The sequence below is a fragment of the Malus sylvestris genome, chromosome 17 (assembly GCF_916048215.2).
Source record: "Malus sylvestris chromosome 17, drMalSylv7.2, whole genome shotgun sequence".
In the NCBI taxonomy this organism is placed as follows: domain Eukaryota; kingdom Viridiplantae; phylum Streptophyta; class Magnoliopsida; order Rosales; family Rosaceae; genus Malus; species Malus sylvestris.
The window spans coordinates 2,011,591-2,030,934 of NC_062276.1; the positions used below are offsets into that span (position 1 = coordinate 2,011,591).

The 19,344-nt window shown below is 37.3% G+C and overlaps 2 protein-coding genes, 2 long non-coding RNA genes and 1 pseudogene across 7 annotated transcripts in view; 3 read left to right on the forward strand and 2 right to left on the reverse strand.

Annotated features, from left to right (window-relative positions):
* LOC126610486 (uncharacterized) overlaps positions 1-19,344 on the forward strand; it is a 62,184-nt gene that overhangs the window by 25,760 nt on the left and 17,080 nt on the right. The window lies entirely within an intron of this gene.
* Positions 1-19,344, reverse strand: part of LOC126610519 (uncharacterized) — a 102,275-nt gene that overhangs the window by 23,630 nt on the left and 59,301 nt on the right. Inside the window, exon 2 of the long non-coding RNA XR_007618562.1 lies at positions 11,064-11,242. This is a non-coding gene — a long non-coding RNA (uncharacterized LOC126610519). The remainder of the gene's footprint in view (positions 1-11,063; positions 11,243-19,344) is intronic.
* Positions 6,995-19,344, forward strand: part of LOC126610500 (uncharacterized) — a 39,931-nt gene continuing 27,581 nt past the window's right edge. Inside the window, exons 1-2 of the mRNA XM_050278594.1 lie at positions 6,995-7,091; positions 7,633-8,090. Coding sequence (XP_050134551.1) covers positions 7,058-7,091; positions 7,633-8,027 — 429 coding nt within the window. The 5' untranslated portion in view covers positions 6,995-7,057 and the 3' untranslated portion in view covers positions 8,028-8,090. The remainder of the gene's footprint in view (positions 7,092-7,632; positions 8,091-19,344) is intronic.
* Positions 9,380-10,369, reverse strand: LOC126610520 (uncharacterized). Its single transcript, XR_007618563.1, has 2 exons — positions 9,797-10,369; positions 9,380-9,713 (listed from the first exon to the last, which is right to left on the reverse strand). It is a non-coding gene; the product is annotated as an uncharacterized LOC126610520 (long non-coding RNA).
* On the forward strand, positions 11,618-12,311 carry LOC126610494 (uncharacterized; annotated as a pseudogene).

Consider the following 19,344-nt stretch of genomic DNA (forward strand, 5'->3'; position numbering starts at 1 on the left):
GGACAAACTCAAAGACCACTTTTATCGACTTCAAATTTCAGGGACCAATGTAAGTAGTTCTCAGAGATCAAGCGTTCTTTCAGGTTGAGGTTGTCCTCCAAGCACACTGACATACACTCGATTTCTTCGTTGTCAATTAGCATGACTGAGACACTCAACACTTAAACTTCCAGAGAAAGCACAAAGAGGCAAAGACCCACACAAACCCCTAGAAGTACAACAGATCGAAATCCACACACCACTCAACCACCAGTTTAGGAGTAGGAAAGAGCTCTGATGCACTAGATCTAAGCATGAGCAGAGTGAACGGTGGGAAATGAACTAACGGGGAAGGCTAGATCAGGGATGGGAGGGATATGAAGGAGAGAAAGGAGAGCCATAATTTAAGGATTTAGTAGTGTTAAAAAGCCATAATTTCATGAATGTTAGTCAAGGTTATGCTGCACTCGTCTACAAAGAAAGCCAACATGGTAAATTTTGATGCACTAAGCAGATCTTTAAGGTCTCGTTTGGTATTATTATTTTTTTTCACCAAAAGTTGATTCACTTTAAATTTAACTAATAAAGAAGTGGATGGTAAAACTAAAATATCCTACTTATTTTAAAAAGAATGCCTCCCTGACATCAGCTTTTGAAAGCTGCTTTCATAAAAAGCTGAGTTGAGCTTTTAATGAGTATTTTCAATTCTTGTGATACCTCATTAGTTTTTTAAAATGACATTATTTATCCTTCTACACACATTTTATCCCAGTGTAGAACAAAGTGATCGCCACCACCTTTAAGTACAAACACTAACATTACACCGCCACCACCACCACCATTACCATTATTATTGTTTCCACCACCACCACAGTTGTCACCATGACCACCACCACCATTGTTGCCGCCACTGCAACCGCCGCCACCCCTAATTCCATTGTTACCTCTACACCCCAACCACCATTCACCATTGCTAGCACTACCAACATACCCTTACCATTGCCGCTACCATCACCCAACCTCCACCTCCATCACCCATACTACCATGTCCATTTTTGTCATCATATACAATTATATCACTTTTACATCAAAATTGTTTTTCATAATCACGACACTTTTAAAAATACAGTTTATCAAACGTTCATTGCTTTATTTTACAACTAATTACTCTCAAAACACAACAAAAATAGTTTCTTTAAAAAGCACATCAATCCCAAACTAGCCATAAGCTCAATCGATCAGTCCAAATACAAAAACCAGTCTATATTTTAAGAACTTCCAAGTGATTCATCAGTGCAACCTTGGGCTTCCATTTGCCAATCTAGTGCTGGACAAAGAATGTTATGCAATTTCGGGCTTGATAACTTCTACGTAGTAGGGCAAACTGCCATTTTTATTAGCGTAGTCGTCGCAGCTAGGCTTACTTGATAGTTGATACTGCTGCAGTTGAATAGTATACGGGTAAAACATTGTTTATTGATAGATGAAAATACCAAATACAAAGAGTTCTTTATATAGTGAAAGACTAAAGCAAACCCTAGACTAAAACAAGCAAGGAATTCAAAACTTAACGGGCAAGGGATTAATCCTTGGCTATCAAGACAACTAATTTTAATAATAATAAACCAAATTCCAACACCCCTGTCAAACCATGTCAGTACACGACATGGGTTTGCCAAAGTGGATGTGGATGCAAGCTTTATTATGCTATCTTCTAATTCCAGTGCTCGTGCCAATACCATGCAAGATTTTAATGCCAGTGTCTATGCAAGATTCCAATACCAGTACTAGTGCCAATGCTAATGCGAGTACTAGTGTAAACTTCCAATGCAAGTTCAAGCTACCATGCCCAATCATCTTTTCTAGATTCAGATTCCGAATCAATTGCAAAATGCAAAACATAAGGTACAACTGCTGCTGCAAGAGATGATCTGTGAGATCCCGTATTTTTAGAGTTTATTTTAGGTATTATTACTACCGTGATTTTATCCTTATCCAACTCTTAGCTGAGGTGAATTACCATTCATCCTATTTATGTCTACGTGGCTAGCTATCATTTTTACCGATCCAAATTGCTATAAGATAGAAGGATTATGTGCTTAGAGGGCACGTATATATGCTGACTATGTGAAGCTACCTAGTGGACGTGTGCTCTATATTGCCATGCAATTGACACCTCTCAATAGGATAGTTATCAAGTCTTTATAATTTATCCGTCTCTATTAAATTATAATATTTTTACTTAGCCTTCAAGTTTTGCAACCGCCATAACCTAGTATAAGTAGGACTTCCCTATCTTTGGTTTCAAACATGAATTGTTTGATAAATGCATGCGATGCAAGCAAGTGTTATTATGTAGAGGTGGTGTGTATATGTGTATATATATATATATATATATATGTATGTAGGTGTGTGTGTGTGTGTATATATTATATATGTTTAGATTAGAAAAGAAAATAGGGTGGAAGAAATACATGGCATTAGGAGTGATTAAGGAGCTTGCTTAAGAATGTGGAGCTTAGCGGTAGTGACGTGGATCTTCGTTTTAGCTTTGGAATCGAGGTAGGGGTTTCTTAGGGAACTTATCACTACTTGGGGTATTTGTCTTGTTTAAACTTTGTGAAATATGTGTTATATTTGGTATACCTCTGTAATTGATGTAATTGTGTATATTGGAATATGATATATATTATTGTTGATAATGTGGGAATTGTGATGATGATAATTATATGCATATATCATTGCATATTGGAAGGGATGGATTTTATTGGAATATCTGAGATTGAGATATGGAAATGGAAATATTCTTTTGTGTGGTTGAGTTCGACTCTTGTATGGACCAGCAAGGATGGTAAAAATGAAATTATAGGAATGATACGAAGTAGTGGAGACTGGCGATTGAGAGGAGAACAAGATAACTAACAAAAGGGGAAATTTGGGTTGATTGAATTACGGGGTTACTTTATATAATAAAGCATTCGGACCACCGTTGCAGAGGTAAAATGCATGGTATGGGACATGTAGGTCCACATGTTTTATTATATAGATTAAAGGGCTGGGTAATTAAAGTTAAGCTGCATTCATGGAATATAATATATGTTTGATAACATGTTATAATTGATTATGTGTTGCATGACACTTGGTTTAGCCTTAACAATTATCTTTGATCAAATTTATGTCCCTACTGAGCTGTGATTTCGCTCACCTTGTACATTTTAGACCTTGTAGGTTCAGTACAAGATTAAAGAAGGGTAGACAAGCTGAGGTTGTGTTAGACGAGGGATTTTAAGGATTTTATTGTCTTGTACACCTGTAAGGATTTTGGAGTAAATTGTATAAGAGAAGTTAGTTTTTCGTTTTTATTTTTATTTTTACTTGCAAACCAGGCGCGGGGTCATATTTTTCCACTGACACCAGGTTCAAGGCATGACATGGTCTCTATGGGAATCCATGTTTTTGAAACAACTCAGGACATTAGGATTTCCAATGCCCTTTCCCTTTACAATAAGAACACTCATCCATAGCAACACAAGTTTTAATACAAGGTCTCAATTAATTGCCGCAGCCAATGTTGAAGTGTTTAACAAAGATGAAGAGAGCCTATGCGACTGGACACAGAATTCTTCGACTTGTAATTCATTAAGAATAGAATCAACATATGGAAAAGGAGTTCGATGTAGGATGGAGCTACAGAGAGTCTCAAACTCATCTCAAATAGGCATCAGAAACTGAACAAGACGTTGTTCTTCTCTATATAGACAATAGAGCTCAACAGTGCCAAGTCCTTTAGGTTCAGTCAGTGCAAGTTGATGCTAAAAATTGGTCATTTCATTATAAAAAAACTTGAATACTCTTATCACCCTACTGGATTGCACGAATCTCCATTTCTAATTGATACCTCTTAGCAAAATTGGCCTTGGTATACAACTTTGCTAAGTGATCCACTTCCTTAGACTTTGAGAACTTAGCAAGTTGCATCCCAATAGTCAAATAGAATTATTAATCCAAGTAATAATCTTTGAATTATTCATCTCCCAAGCAGCAAGCAATTCAACATGTTTTTCATCCTTGGGGTTATTCTGAATGGAAACCATTCAAAACACATAACCCCATAGTCTTTTTCCAATAAAAAAATTCTTCATCACAAACACCCACATAATTATTTCCATTTAATTTCACACCAATAGCTTGTAGGGAACCATCCTTTTGCAGATGACATATCTACAATGACAACACTAAGGAAAAAGATACCTGATAGCAGACAGGTGAGTCAAACAGATGGGTTGTTATATGTAGAACGACATAAAACAACAGCGGGTTCTGATCTTGTTATGTAGGAGCGATCATAATCTGGTACTAGTGTATAATGATGCAGGTGCAAAAATGCAGATTTAAAGGGTGTGGGTGCAGGGGTTTCAGGGCTTATGCGCATGACAACGAGGAACGACGGGTTGCAGAAACGGGTCAAGCTGCAAGTGCAGTGGTGCGAGTACCAAATCGTGAGTACAAAGGTGTGGGTAGGTTGCAGCAGGTAGGGTCCATACAGGTGCAATGGTGCGGGGTGATCTGGTGTGGTAGTGGGTTACAAATCAGTCAATCTGACAGTGCGTCAATTCCCAAGGAAAGTCCAGTGAACCTGCTCTTGATACCAAGTTGAATAGTATATGGGTAAAAGCATTGTTTATTGATAGTTGAAAATGCCAACAAAGACTTCTTTATATAGTGAAAGACTGAAGCAAACCCTAAACTAAAACAAGCAAGTAATTCAAAAACTTAACAGGCAAGGGATTAATCCTTGGCCCGCAAGACAACTAATTCTAATAATAATAAACCAAATTTCAACTTTGATCCTTAAATTAATTTGTACGCAAAGTTTGTCTTCTAAACTCCCAGCTAGGCTTACTTGATACTGCTGCTTTGATACTTAAATTTATTTGTAGGCAAAGTATGGCTTCTAAACTCCCAAGTATCATAAGTTAAGATTCCATATATACTTGGTTCACTATTTCTTTCTTTGTTTTCATATATAAACGCATGATCATGATCTACCTATAATAAAATCTATCATCAAAATTAAAGTGTTAAATGTATATGAAAGGTTCTCTTTGTTTGTAAGGAATGTATGGTCACTTACTCTTCAATTTAATATCAAGGGTGGACATGTCAAGAATAAATGGACGTGTCTTCAATGTTTTAATCTCAAACCATGATATCAAATTCAAGGGTTAGTGACCATGATCCCAACCATGAGACTTGACATGTTTATCACTATCTTGTGCATTATTTTCTTTTATTTTTCTATTTAAAATTTCAATTTTAATTTTTTTTCCCTATAATCCTTGTCTCAGAATAAGGTCTTAATCCCAAAATCTTGATGTGGAGCAAACAATAATCCGAAAAATCCTGAAACTGACACGTGAAGTTTTACTAAAGAATGAATGGAGAAAGCACTAACAAAGTGGTAAATGTCAAAGTAACTATGGGTGGCCTCATTCCTACATAAGCGATGATGTCATGACTTGGTGGAGAAGGCACAAAGAATTATTGGTTTGATGAAGATAGCACTATGGCTTGGTGCCGCCACCGCCACCACCGTCGCCGCCATTACCGCTTCTCCTACCACCATTGTAATCTCTGCACCCCCAATCACCACCACACATCATTATTGGCACTACCAGCATACCCATATCATTGCCGCTACCATCACCCATACCACCATGACCACCATAGCTATCACCCACCATCCCCATCACCACTACCATGTCTTTTTTTGTCATTTTACAATTATATCATTCCATTTAAATTTACCAAAACGTTTTACACTGCTTTTCATAGTCACAACACTTTAAAAAATATAGTTTATGAAACGTTCATATGCTTTATTTTACAGCTGATTATTCTTAAAGTACAATGAAAACACTTTTTCAAAAACGCACAGCAATCCTAAATTGACCCTAAGCGGATCCATCAGTCCAAATACAAAAACCAGTTTATTGAGAACTTCAGAGCGATTCCTTAGTGCAACCTTGCGCATCCATTTGCCAATCTAGTGCTGGACAAAGAATGTTTTGCAATTTAGGGCTTGATAACTTCTACATAGTATGGCAAACTGCCAATTTTTATTAGTGTAGGCGCCTTAGCTAGGCTTACCTTGATAGTGCTACTTTGATCCTTAAATTAATTTGTAGGCAAAGTATGACTTCTAAATTTCCAGCTAGGCTTACTTGATATTGCTGCTTTGATCTCTAAATTAATTCGTACGCAAAGTATGACTTCTACACTCCCAAGCGTCAAAAAAAGTTAAGATTCCATGTATACGTGGTTCTTTCATTGTTTGTATTTGTTGGAAAGACAATTTAAAATGTTGAAAGTGTTGAAAATACTAGTGGGTATTGAATGCCCACGTAGAAACTGAAAACATTGGTAGAAGTTTTCAATGACCATGCAAATTGGAAAGTGACTTTGGATGCAGGAGATCATGTTTGTCAAAGTTTACATGCTGTAAATTTCCATATGTAATTAATACGGTTGTTTGAGTTGCTCTATAAATAGAGCACTTGAATGCAATCAAATGATACGGAAAACAGATCAATAATATCATCCATCCCCCCCTCTTTAATTTGTCATCTCCTTGTGTCTAATTACAGTGTGATATTTTACCTCTGCTTCGGTCCACTCACTATAAAGGTTATCTCTCTAACTTTTACATTTATATAACAGAAAGTATCATAACTTGTCAAGTCATTGCTAATATGAACGGGCATATTCTGCTGATTTGTTACGAATGTCGATCCATAAAATAAAGGACAAACTTCGTCTAATAAAAGGAGACCAAATTATTTGTTAATTTATCGTTGACTATATAGTGTGTGTGTATATATTAGATACAGGTTTAGCATGCAGCACCAATGCTATATATCCCCAACTCAAGCTGAAATATTTTGTGAAGGCTTCCCCATTTCAATTCAAGTAAATACTTATACTTAGTTCACAATTTCTTTCTTTGTTTTCATATATAAACACATGATCATGATCTACTTATAATAAAATCTCGTTTGGATAAATTGACAGATTGAGCATGGCAGCAGAGTTCAACCGAGTAGAAAACCCAGGTATCCATCATCAAAATCAAAGTATTAAATGTAAATGAAAGGTTCTCTTGGTTTCTTTTGTGTGTAATCACTCACTCTTGAATTTAATATCAAGGGTGGAACCATAGAGAACAAATGGATGTGATTTCAAGATTTTAATCTCAAACTTTGATATCAAACTCAAGGGTTAGTCACCTTGAACCCTTGATTATCAGGTGACCAAAAGGATGAGACTCCACCTGTTTATCACTATTTTGTGCATTATTTTCTTTTATCTGTCTATTTAAAATTTTAATTTCAATTTTTTTCCTTATAATCCCTGTTTCACAATAAGGTTTTAAGTGATATCAAATCCTAGATTAGAGATTGTCGCGTGTGCTGGGTGTCGAGTAATGAAAGTTGGGTGTGAAAAGATTGTTGTTTTGTGTGTAAATAGAAACTAGACTAAAGTCATAACATGCTATGTACTTAAGAAATAAGTTATTTTAAGTTACTAAGGGGAGGAGAATTGAAGAAGAAAGTAGTTAGATACCATATTTAGTTACATACTTACCCTTGACAGGTGAGATCGAGTATCAAGCTTTCTTCGATGCTGTAAGGAGGGGTGATTTGCATGAAACGAAGGAGTTTCTTACCCTACACCCCAATGCAATAACAGCAACAGATCCATGGGGGACAGCTCGTCACAACGCAGTATTAATGGGGCACGAGCAAATTGTGGAAGAGCTGGTGCAGTTGATGACGGAGGAAGACTTGGAAGTAAAAGATAGTTTTGGTATGACGGCTCTTGAATATGCTGCTAGAGACAACATCAAGATGGTTGAATGCATGTTTACGAAGAACAAGAAACTACTTGCCGTAGAGTCCGGCTCATCGACTCCGATTGTCATCGCTGCTTTCAATGAGAGATGGGATATAGTTCGGTACATCTACTCTTTCACACCACCGAAGATCTAATGCCAGATAAAGGCCCTCACGGCTCTCGACTTGTTAGCTATTGTCTTTATGCCAAACAATTTGGTATGCCACTTCTAAAATGGATAAAATCATAAGTAAAGTGCTTTTTCTCTTCTCAGTGAGAGTTCTTTCTCCTCTGTGAAAATCCGCCACTGTGCGTGTCATTTGTGTGAGTGAAGGTCTTCGCTCTACTCTCCTAGTTGGTTTTTCGTTCTCTGTGCTTCTTGATCTTTTGTTTGGATCTTGACAATTTAAATAGAGATTAATTATTAATGTTATCTTTAATTCTTTTAATTTTTCTTCTTACCATGAGCAGAGGAGTCTGGAGAAGTCGTAGACAATAGCTCAGTTCTTACTGGTGGTTGTATTGTGAATGGAAGGAATGTGAGTCTCACTAGTTTAATGAGAGCATTCTCATTAATTGTGGGAAAAGGTCCCATGTTAGCACCAAAATTTTCTAAACTGTTTTTGGCTTGACAACAACAATTAACATTCTCATAGTGGTTTAAGTTGAAATGTAATTTCTGATTCCATGTTAAAAAAAATTAAATTACGAATTGGAACATCTGTAAAATGATTTAGCTTTTTTTTTTTTTTTGGTTGTTGAGGGTGTAAAATGATTTAGTTAAAAATTGGAGTACATAGAGAATTTACAATCCAAAGTTTTATGAAATTAACCATGAACTTAACAAAGTAATGAGATGTTGAAATGCCCAAAATAACCCGAACATAATTCATGACTTATTTTGGATAGAAAAGTTAAAGGAATTGAGGTGAGATGATAAATTAATAATTTCAGAAAGTTGATATAACAAACTATTTAAAATATTAGTTCATATAATAAATTAAAAAATGTATATAAATTCATATGCCATTAAAAATAAAAATAAAAACTCTTAATTTATTCTGTACAAAGTAGCAAACTTCATCAAGTTAGCTAAAGAGGTATGATTTGTACTAATATATGTCTACAATGCTAAAATGGACGGTTTCAAATCAATTTCGAACATGGTTTTTCAAACCGAAGGCAAAAATTATCTTCCAACAATTCTCTTTATGCTGGTTGCTGTCATTTTCTGTGATTGCTTGGTTATATACCTTGAGAAATATATACCTTCATTAATCAAATGAATTAACTGTAATATGAACGGGTATCTTCTTCATCAAGATCAAGTGGCTCAAGCCATTGTTTATTTTTGTTGGAAAGACAATTACAAAATGAAGGTACCATAACATGTCAAGTCGTTGATAATATTTTAAAATTTTCAATAAATGTTATATGATTAATTTACAAATTCTTTAATTATTATATGATTAATTATTGTTGATTATATATACTGTAAAGAATTCAATAATTGTGAAGGAATTCCTTGATATCAAATAGATACAATACATAAGTCTTTATACATATAAAGTGATCAATTAAAATCCAACAATTGTGAATATACACATTGCTGATAGTGTTTTATAAAGTTTGTACCTTTTTTTGGTTTTATGAGGAAGGATTTGTGAATGAAATGAAGGCAAAATGCAGAGAGAATTTCTCAGAGGAACGTCTGCTATAGAGGCTGTGTATTGCAGCCTTCTTTCCTCTGTCTTCCACCCCCTTCTGTCCTGCTTATCTCTGCTCCTTGCCCCTCCCACCAGGATAATTTAAATCATCACATAATTAATCCAAATTCTCAACTGTACACAAAAAATTGAAGGCTCAATCATTCGGAAAATCTCAAAGATTAAATCTGAGATGGGTAAAAAAAAAAAAAAAATACCTGGATGTTTTGTTGGGGAAGGCGAGTTGAATAGTCTATGAACAGATTGATTGAGTTAGCGATCTGGGTTTTGGGTTTGCCCTTGACTATCAGGACGATCTGGAGAATGCGTGAAGCCGATGAGCCGATGGTGGCAGTAGTCGACGTCGTGCGAGTCATTCTCGGCTGCTATGAGCTGACTCAGAGTGGATTCGTTGGATTTTTTGGCGGCGGTCCACCACGGGCTCTCGTACTGGGTCACCACGTCCTTGTCTATGGAATCCGACGGAACCCACGCTGGTGAACCCCTTTGATTTTCTTTTGCTAAGCGGGAGAAATGGAGGGTGAATCGGTGTTGTAGCTGGTTGTGAGATAGAGACAGAGAAGTCTGATGGAAAATAAGGAAAAGAAAAAGAGTCCAGAAGAGAAAAAGAAGAGGAAGGAAGCAGAAACCAAAGGCATTTCCGTCCTTTCACTATTTATGAACAGTGAACTCTATCCTATGATGGACAATGCTTTTCTGCTGAGCTTTAGTTGATATAAATTGGATACAGGTTTAGCAGCACCAGTGCTATAGAACCCCAATTCAAGCTGGAGTTCTATCAGAAGGCTTCCCCGTTTCAATTCAAGTTGTGAGTTGTTAATTACTTATACTTTGGTTCACTATTTCTTTCTTTGTTTCCATGTATAAACACATGATCATGATCTACCAATAATAAAATCTCTTTTGGATAAATTGACAGATTGAGCATGGCAGCAGAGATCAACCCAGTAGAAAACCCAAGTATCTATCATGAAAATCAAAGTATTAAATATATATGAAAGCCTCTCTTGGTTTCCTTTCATGTAAGGAATACATGATCAGTCACTCTTGAATTTAATATCAAAGGTGAAACCGTGGAGAATAAATGAAGGTGCTTTCAAGGTTTTATATTAAACCTTGATATCAAACTCAGAGATTGGTGACCATGAATCATTGACCATCAGGTGACAAAAAAAACGAGATTCGACATATTCGACATGTTTATCAATATCTTGCAAACTAAATAATGACCAAAAGAACAAGATTCGACATGTTTATCAATATCTTGAAATTAATGTTAGAGACATATGTCACTCAATTAGATAAGTCACAGAGTTTGAGTGCGGAGAATTTTGCAAACTAAATAATGTGCAAACTAAATGATGTATTACCAATTATCAATTTTCATGTCCTTTAATTTTCAAAATTTAGTTTTCCTAGCATTATTTCAAAATACATCCTCACAACAAACGTAACTCCAGAGACTTTCTTTCTATCCAAAACTCTATATTTGAGTTTTGTACGGGTGATAGAAACGTATGAGGGTATGACTTTTATAGGAACTAAGAAACCAAGAAAACAATAGGTTTCCTTGCTTCACGTCCCATCGCAAAACCAATAATTAACCACCTCAATTTTTATTTTACTTTTTAGAAATGTTGTACCTTTCATATTTATCCTTTTTCACTCATAATTTGAGACTTCGCAAGTGTATTCTATCAACAAATTAAACTAAGTTTTTATCACGAGTTATGAGTTTAATTTGATAGTAGAATACACTTATCAAGTGAGTGAAAAAAGTAAATAGGTCAAGGCGAATGAGGAAACTATCTAGCATTCCTCTTACTTTTATTCAGTCTTCACTATTTTTTTTTCCTTTCTTTCTTTCAACATTTCTCCATGCGGTTGCCGTCTAAGAATAATATAAATTCTACCTCATTATATCCATATATCAAATGAAGCATTTTTTTTTCCCTTTCTAATACCTTAAGAACACGATCACCTCATATCACTACGATGTATAAGTTTTTGTTCAATGAATGCAGGAGGTCGAGAGTATTGTGGTTCCACTCTCAGGAGCCTCATCTTTAAACAAAGATGGTTTGACACCCCCAGAATTATTTACCGAGAAACACAAGAAATTGCTCAAGGATGGAGAAACGTGGATGAAAGATACAACAACTTCTTATCCAGTTGTCAATGCCCTCATTATTACAATCATGTTTGCTGCAGTATTCCAGTTCCTGGTGAAAACTACCAAGAAACATGATTTCCCATATTCTTAAACAAAAAGCTATTTATGATTTTTATAGTTTCGGATTCTATTTCGCTCTTTTCTTCCGCAACTTCAGCATTGATGTTTTTGAGCATCCATATATCGTGTTATGCTGAAAATGATTTCCTTAAATCCTTACCCACAAAGATGATAACAGGCATTTCCACACTCTTCATCTCCATTGTGGCCATGATCGTTGCCTTTTCTTCTGCCCTATTCATCACACTTCAGGACAAATCATGGATTATTACTCCAATCATTGTCCTTGCTGGTGTTCCCATCATTTATTTTCTTTTGATGCACTTTCCCCTTCTCTTTCAAATTTTCCTATCTACTTATGGTGGTGGAATATTCAATAAGAAATTCAAAAGCTGGATATAAATTTTTAATGGTGTATGTGATATAGTGTAATTGTAATACTAATGTAATGTTTGTCACTCCTAAGAAAGCTTGTATGCATGGTACACATTATGTAAGTGTTTGGTTCCTCTAATGAAAACCCCATTGTATGCATGGTACACATTATGTAAGTGTTTGGTTCCTCTAATGAAAACCCCATTGTTCAAATGTTTTTTATTTGTTCTCTGTAAGATCTAATTTGACTGGAGAATTATCAGTATATTAAATTGACAATCGTTTTGAAACATTAAAAAAAAAACTTCGGATTGGAAATTCTATATGTATTCCAATTTTTATATCTAAATCATTTTACAAATGTTCGAATTCTTAATTAAAATTTAGCTTAACGTGGAAACAGAAATTACAGTTCAACTTGCACCCCTATGAGAACGTTTATTGTTGTTAAATTCATTGTTTGTTAGGAAACTAATGAAAAAGGTTTGAAAACTTTGAGTTTTAACGATAAAGACAAAATAAAGGGCAAAGTGAATAGTACCATGATTGACTTTTTAGTGTAAACATGTGATTTTTCGTTAAAGTGAACAGTACCGAAAACTTTTCGTTAAAATTATCTTGTTTGTTTGATATATATATAATCGACTACGATGGTCAATTCGATTTGTGTTGAGATCATCATGGTCAATTTGATTTAAGTTTCTAATTATAAAAACAATCTATAATAATTATTTTTTATTTGGTTTTTTCACATATGGTGTCAAGTTGGCAGCCACGTTAGAATAGATGTGGACTCTATGGGTGCGTTTGTTGTACCGGACTATCTCGGACTAGACTAGCTGCAGGGACTAAACTGGACTGGTTTAGACTAGACTAAGCTGTACTAACTTAGTGAAGCGTTTGGTGCAATGTCGGACTAAGAATATGAACTAACTATAGATTATTATTATATTTTAATTTATTATTATCAAAATTATTATATGAATAAAAAAAGGGCATATCCCTCTTCTTCTTCTCGAATTGCAGGTAGACTCTGCAACTTCAACCCAGTCAAAACCCAAAAAACATCATAATTTAATCCAACCCAACAAAAAAGAAATGGAAATTTAATAAAAAAAAAGGCGTATCCCTCTTCTTCTTCGCGATGTTCGCCAAGCGCCAAGCGGCTGCAATTCGAATATGCAGCCAAAAGGACGCAGTCGAGAGGTCGGAGACGACACTCGGAATAGAACAGGAAATTTTATCAGAACCGAAAAGGAGAGGACTTTCGACAGTCCCAACGACCTCTCTCTCTGTCTAAGTTTCTCACTCCTCCCCGTCGATTCGATTTCTAACAGAGACTCTTTCTTCTTCTTCTTCTTCGCTACAAGCAGCAACAACCAATTGCAATTTTCTTCCCAGGGCAGCGAAGCAGACGAAGGCGATAATGGATGCAGCGAGAGTGGTCGAAGGCAAGCGAGGACGATGGAAGGTCTTAGCTGGTCCCGTTGGTTTCGGGGTCTCTCGCTAAGATCGGCTAGTGAAGCCGTTTGTGAAAGCGAGTCCCACCTAGTGTCATTAATGTTAGTCCCACAAGCCACCAAACACAAGACTACACTAATACTTAATCCAATCCAATCCAGTGAAGGCTAAGAAGGTTAAACAAACGCCCCCTATATTTACTATGTTAACACTTAATGGTTAGGTTAACAAATTTTTTGAAGGACGTATGATATTAAAATAAAATAATGATAAAATTGTGGGATGACGTTTCTGTCATTTGTGGCTACGTCTGTGTGTAATCCCGGGTTGTCGAAACTTGTTCCATTTCTTTGTCAGCCTCTGTTGGCTTTCGTTGTTCTGGTTGGCCGTTGTGCCCTGGTTTATCCCAGTTTATGTTCAAAAAAAAAAAAAAAAAAAAAAACACCACCGCCGTCGCCACTACGATTCGAAACCTAAACGATCTCCCCAACGAGATCCTCCTCCACATCCTCTTCTTCCTCCCCACATTATACTCCGTCCGAACCTCTCTCGTCTCTCGAAAATGGTGAAACCTCTAGTCTCGCATTCCCTCCATGAATTTTATCTTCCAACACTTCCGGCCGTACAAGCCGCCGTTCGATAACCGTCGCCAGTTCTTAGCCGTGTTCGTCGACCACGCTCTACTCTCGCGCTCCGATTATCCCGTCCACACTTTCCGACTCTCTTTCCCGCACCACAGTCAATACTGCTCATGTATCGATTCCTGAGTTCAATTCTCACTAACTCGCCTTTGCGCTCGGAAAATCGAATTCAAATTCTTTGATCCTCCTGACGAGGCAGTCGGGTATTACGATTTTCAGTTTGCCGTTCTGAGTAATGGGTGTATTGAGAACTTAGGACTCACACGGTGTGAAATTACGCTGCCGGCCCAATTTTCCACTGCGCGCTTTTTGTCGACAATGTCCTTGATTCTCACTGATTTTGATTTGATGGCGTGGACGGTGGAGGATTTGATATTGAATCGCTCCAATTCGGAGGTTTTGGAGTTTCGAAGCTGCTGTGAGCTTGGTGATCGCTGGAAGGTCCGTAGCAAAAGCATTTAACATATATCCATTGGACCTGAGGGTTATGATTATGATCGTGCAATCAATCGGACGGTCTTGGTTGATTCCCCAAACGTTTCTTCATTCAGTTTCAATGCCGGTTCGTTTGACAAGTTTGCGGTGAAGAATGGTTCGTCCCGTATGAGCTCCGAAAGCTGTGGTTTAAGATAACCTTCTTGATTTGTGTTTGTATATTTTGTATTTTTCGGGAATAGGATACTAACTGGTCGTGTTATATTTCAATTTATACGTTTGTTAGGACTACATATCCTGCACTTGTGCATCGGCTGCTGGCATAAGCAAAAAGAGATTGCAACTGAACGACATCGTACAAAATTGTTTTGAAAAGAAAACGTCCTGCCCGGATGGTAACTCGTTTTTGAAAAGCAGGATTAATTGATGATTAGCCATGCCATTGTGTAGGGTTAGGTTTCTCTCCTTGAGTTTGTGGTTTCGAAAGTATCTCTCAAGACTCTTTATTGTAAGTGTTTTTCTAGCACACTTATGTTGGTTTAAAGATAATGCAAGTGTCAAGTACTCACATCTGCCAAGTCCTTCATCCTTTGTGTTGGATCAAAAACGCTTCGGGCAAATGCTCCTATGTTCACTTGGGAATCCTCGTACTTTGTGATGAAGGGGTGTGAAAGTAGCTGCAGAAGGAGAATACTAGTTAAACAATGTCGATGTCAAGCTACCATCTCTCAGATTGAAATCTGTGGCTAATACGATCACCTGCTCTGCTGTTGGCCTCTCATCTGCATCCTTTTGCACGCAGGCTTCAATAAACGAGCAGAACTCTGGTGAAAATTGGTTTTTTGAAGGTGTAGGTGATGGATCATCCAAGATCTGCCATAGAACTCAGAACTTTAGTTGCAAAACAACAGCGGATGTAGGCCATGGAAAGGATATGAAGCAGCATAAGATTGACGGGTCCTTCATTAGATGTAAATGGGAATTCTCCAGTACCACACTCAAAGAGAGGAAGACCAAGGCTCCAAATATCAGCTAGATAAGAATAATTCTCATTTCGAATTCACTCGTGACCGTCCCAACAAATGTCGCACACTAGTAATTACATTGCTAGATTTGTTAATACCAAAAGACCACTTTTAATATCTACGCGTCAAATGTAACATGAAAGGAGACGCCACCAGTAGTGGAAATGAATGCACTTAAGAAATCAGTGATGAATCACGATGATTAAACCAAAGAACAAAGATGCAACTGTTGAAATGTCCCACATCGACCGTATCAATGAGAAAATAAGAGTTTAAATATCATAACCCCACTTCAACTATCACCGAGGCCTTTTGTAATAAAACCCCACACCTGACGGATTGTGCAGGTGGTAATTACTAAGTTGGGGACAGTGTCGGTGTTGTTGGAAGTGGGCCGTATGGCCCGTCTCTCTGATAATTCTACATGGTATCAGAGCCAGGGAGCGGGCCCGTACTGTACTGCCACGTGATGGGTGGGTCCCCTTGGCCCCGCGCGATGATGGTGGGTCCCTTGGCCCCGCGTGTAGGGTGAGTCCCCTTGGCTCCACGTGGTTGTGATTGTTGATGTGTGAATCTCCCACGTGTGACCCACTAATTGGGTCCCATGTGAGGGGGTGTGTTGAAATGTCCCACATCGACCGTATCAATGAGAAAATAAGAGTTTAAATATCCTAACCCCACTTCAACTATCACCGAGGCCTTTTGTAATAAAACCCCACACCTGACGGATTGTGCAGGTTAGGGGTGGGCAAACGGGCCATGGGCCCGCGGGTAGGGGCAGGTATTGGCGGGTACGGGGCGGGTTCTGTTTTTTAATAGGGGAAACGGGGCGGGGTGGGCCGGGGCAATGGCATTTTAGGGTCGGGCCTGTTCCAGATGTATAGAAAAATGGGGCCCCGGACCGGCCCGTTTGTAATTGAAATGGACAGCCCAGATTGAAAATAAACATACCTTCCTATCATGACCGTTGGTTTTTACCCTAGTATCTAAATCTGATCGAGTCTCTCTCTTGACCCTCGAGTCCTTGACCTCTCCGTCTCTGACCTCGTCCCCTCTCCTCGCCCCTCCATTCCACAGTTCCACCACCCACACACCGTCACTCCTCGTCAGTCATCTCCTTGCCCACCTCCGACATCACCGCCGTCGTGAGTCTGAGCCCTGACGACCACCAGAGCTGATCTTCTTCTCGATTATTCTCCTCGACAACATCTCACCCTAGACCTAGAGAACCCAGGAACCCGCACCACCCATCTTCTCGATTCTCTTTCTCTCCTTCCCGACGACATCACCGCCCTTGCGATCACTAACACTCCACCGCCGTTGCCAGTTCAGGTGAATTCTTTAACTTCTTTTTTTTTTCTTTTTTCTTTTAATTTTTTTATAGGTTCTTTAACCTCTGATGTTTGTAACTTTTTAGTTGAACTTTGATCTATTGGGATGTACCATGTATGTAATCTATGCTCAATCTATTAGGATGTTCATGTTTGTTCTTGCTGATTTGGTGGATTTTCTGATTTTTTTAGCTTGTTTATTAGGTGTTTTCAAAGTTAATACTTAATTGAGCTGAATTTTTGTACCTACAGAAGAAGCAGAATTTGTACTAAATTTTCTGTTCTTTTAGATTGATGATGACGAGGAGGTCACCATGATCGATTTTCCACATATGGTGTCTGTATCACATCATAACGCACAGATGTAGGATTTGCTTCTTATAAGTTCCAGTCATTTATAGTTGATTTTCTAAGTGATTTGATTTGTTTATTTGCCTAACAGTTATGTTTATCAGATATCGTATTCTCATGAAGTTCCCGTGTTTCAGGTACTTTGACCGTGATGTTGAATGTGTCTTTAAGTTTTTTAGAAAGAGGTCAGTGTTCTTTTGTTTCAACTAGCAAGTTAATGCAATTTCTTTTTTCTGGACAAGGAACTTGCTGGCTGGCAATGGGTTTACTAGGAAGGATCAGGAACAGATTGAGAAGGTAATGTATAGTTGTGAAGCATGGTAGATTCATATACATTCTCGATTTTCTGTTTTTGAAGCCAGACACTCATATTGTTCTTGCAAGGAAGACGTCCCACCCTGCTGTGTATTTATGTGTTGTGTGATGAGCTTAGCTATGTGTTTTGATTCTGTGGGGGTTTAGAATATGTGTAAAAATGCATTTTTATAATCTATAAGTGCAGTTTTGAAACTGTGTAAAAATGCAGTTTTAAAACTGTGCAGTTTTAGAATCTGTGTAAAATGCAGTTTTGAAACTGTGCAGTTTTAGAATCTGTGTAAAATGCAATTCAGAAGTACTTATTAAGACATATTTTATAGGGTATAGTCTAGCATCCCAAAACCTTCCCTGGCTTTTCTCTCACAAGGCTAGAGAGTGAAAAATAAAGAAGAAAAATGATTTTTCATTTTGATTTTTTCGTTCTTAATAATATGATTTTTCATTTTATTACTGGATATTGACCTGGATATTCTATTTTGTTGTTAATTCTTAGAGGGTAAGCAAGGGGAAGCAACCTTTCAACATTGATCTCACACCCTATCGCGATTAGAAGACTTGAAGCTACTCTATTGGTAAGATGGTGGTATAACACATTAAGTATTTGTCTGTTTTTCTTATGTTGCCCATTACTGTTAATGCATTTTGTGTTGTGTTTAACTCCCTGCTGTGTATTTATGTGTTGTGTGATGAGCTTAGCTATGTGTTTTGATTCTGTGGGGGTTTAGAATCTGTGTAAAAATGCATTTTTATAATCTATAAGCATCCTTTTGTTTTTTGTTGTAGAATATAAAAGAAGAAAAGCAAATGCTAATGTTATATCTACAAGCTCAACCATCTCATCAAGTGATGCTGAAATTGAAGCTCTTCAAACAACTCAAATGAATAAAGGAAAAGGAATTGCGGTAATATTTTAAACTTAAATGAATATGCTTTACTTTTCAATGATTCAATGAGGATAATATGATGATGGACGTTAATAATATCAAGTTTATATTTTATTTTTCCTTACAGATTCAATGAGGAATGATGTTGGAACTTGGATGTTGGAAATTTGGAAGTGGATGTGGTTTCCTATGTTCATTTGGAATTTATTGAAACTGTCATGTTTATGTTGTTTTGAATTATTTGATTTTTGGACTTTGGAATTTGGATGTCTTGGATTAAGTAGGTTTTGAATATTTTGTATGTTGATTCGATCTTTAGATGTTGGACGCTATAATGTTATTTTGGATGTATTGAATATGTGCAATTGTAAATTTGCACAGATTGCAAATTTGTGCAATTGCAATATGTGCAGTACTGCAGCAATCTGTGGTTTTTTTTTATTTTTTTTATTTCAATCTGTGCTTTAAACAGCAAAAAAAAAAAAAAAAAGGACCCGTGGACCCGGACCGAACCGGCCTATTTCAACCGGGCCGGGTAAGGTCCGGTTCCTATTTTAAGATTTGTAATGCCCGGCTCGGCCCGGCCCGTCTCCCTTTATTCCGGGTCCGGTCCGGTCCCTTCAAAAATGGGCCCGGCCCGGCCCGTGCCCACCCCTAGTGCAGGTGGTAATTACTAAGTTGGGGACAGTAT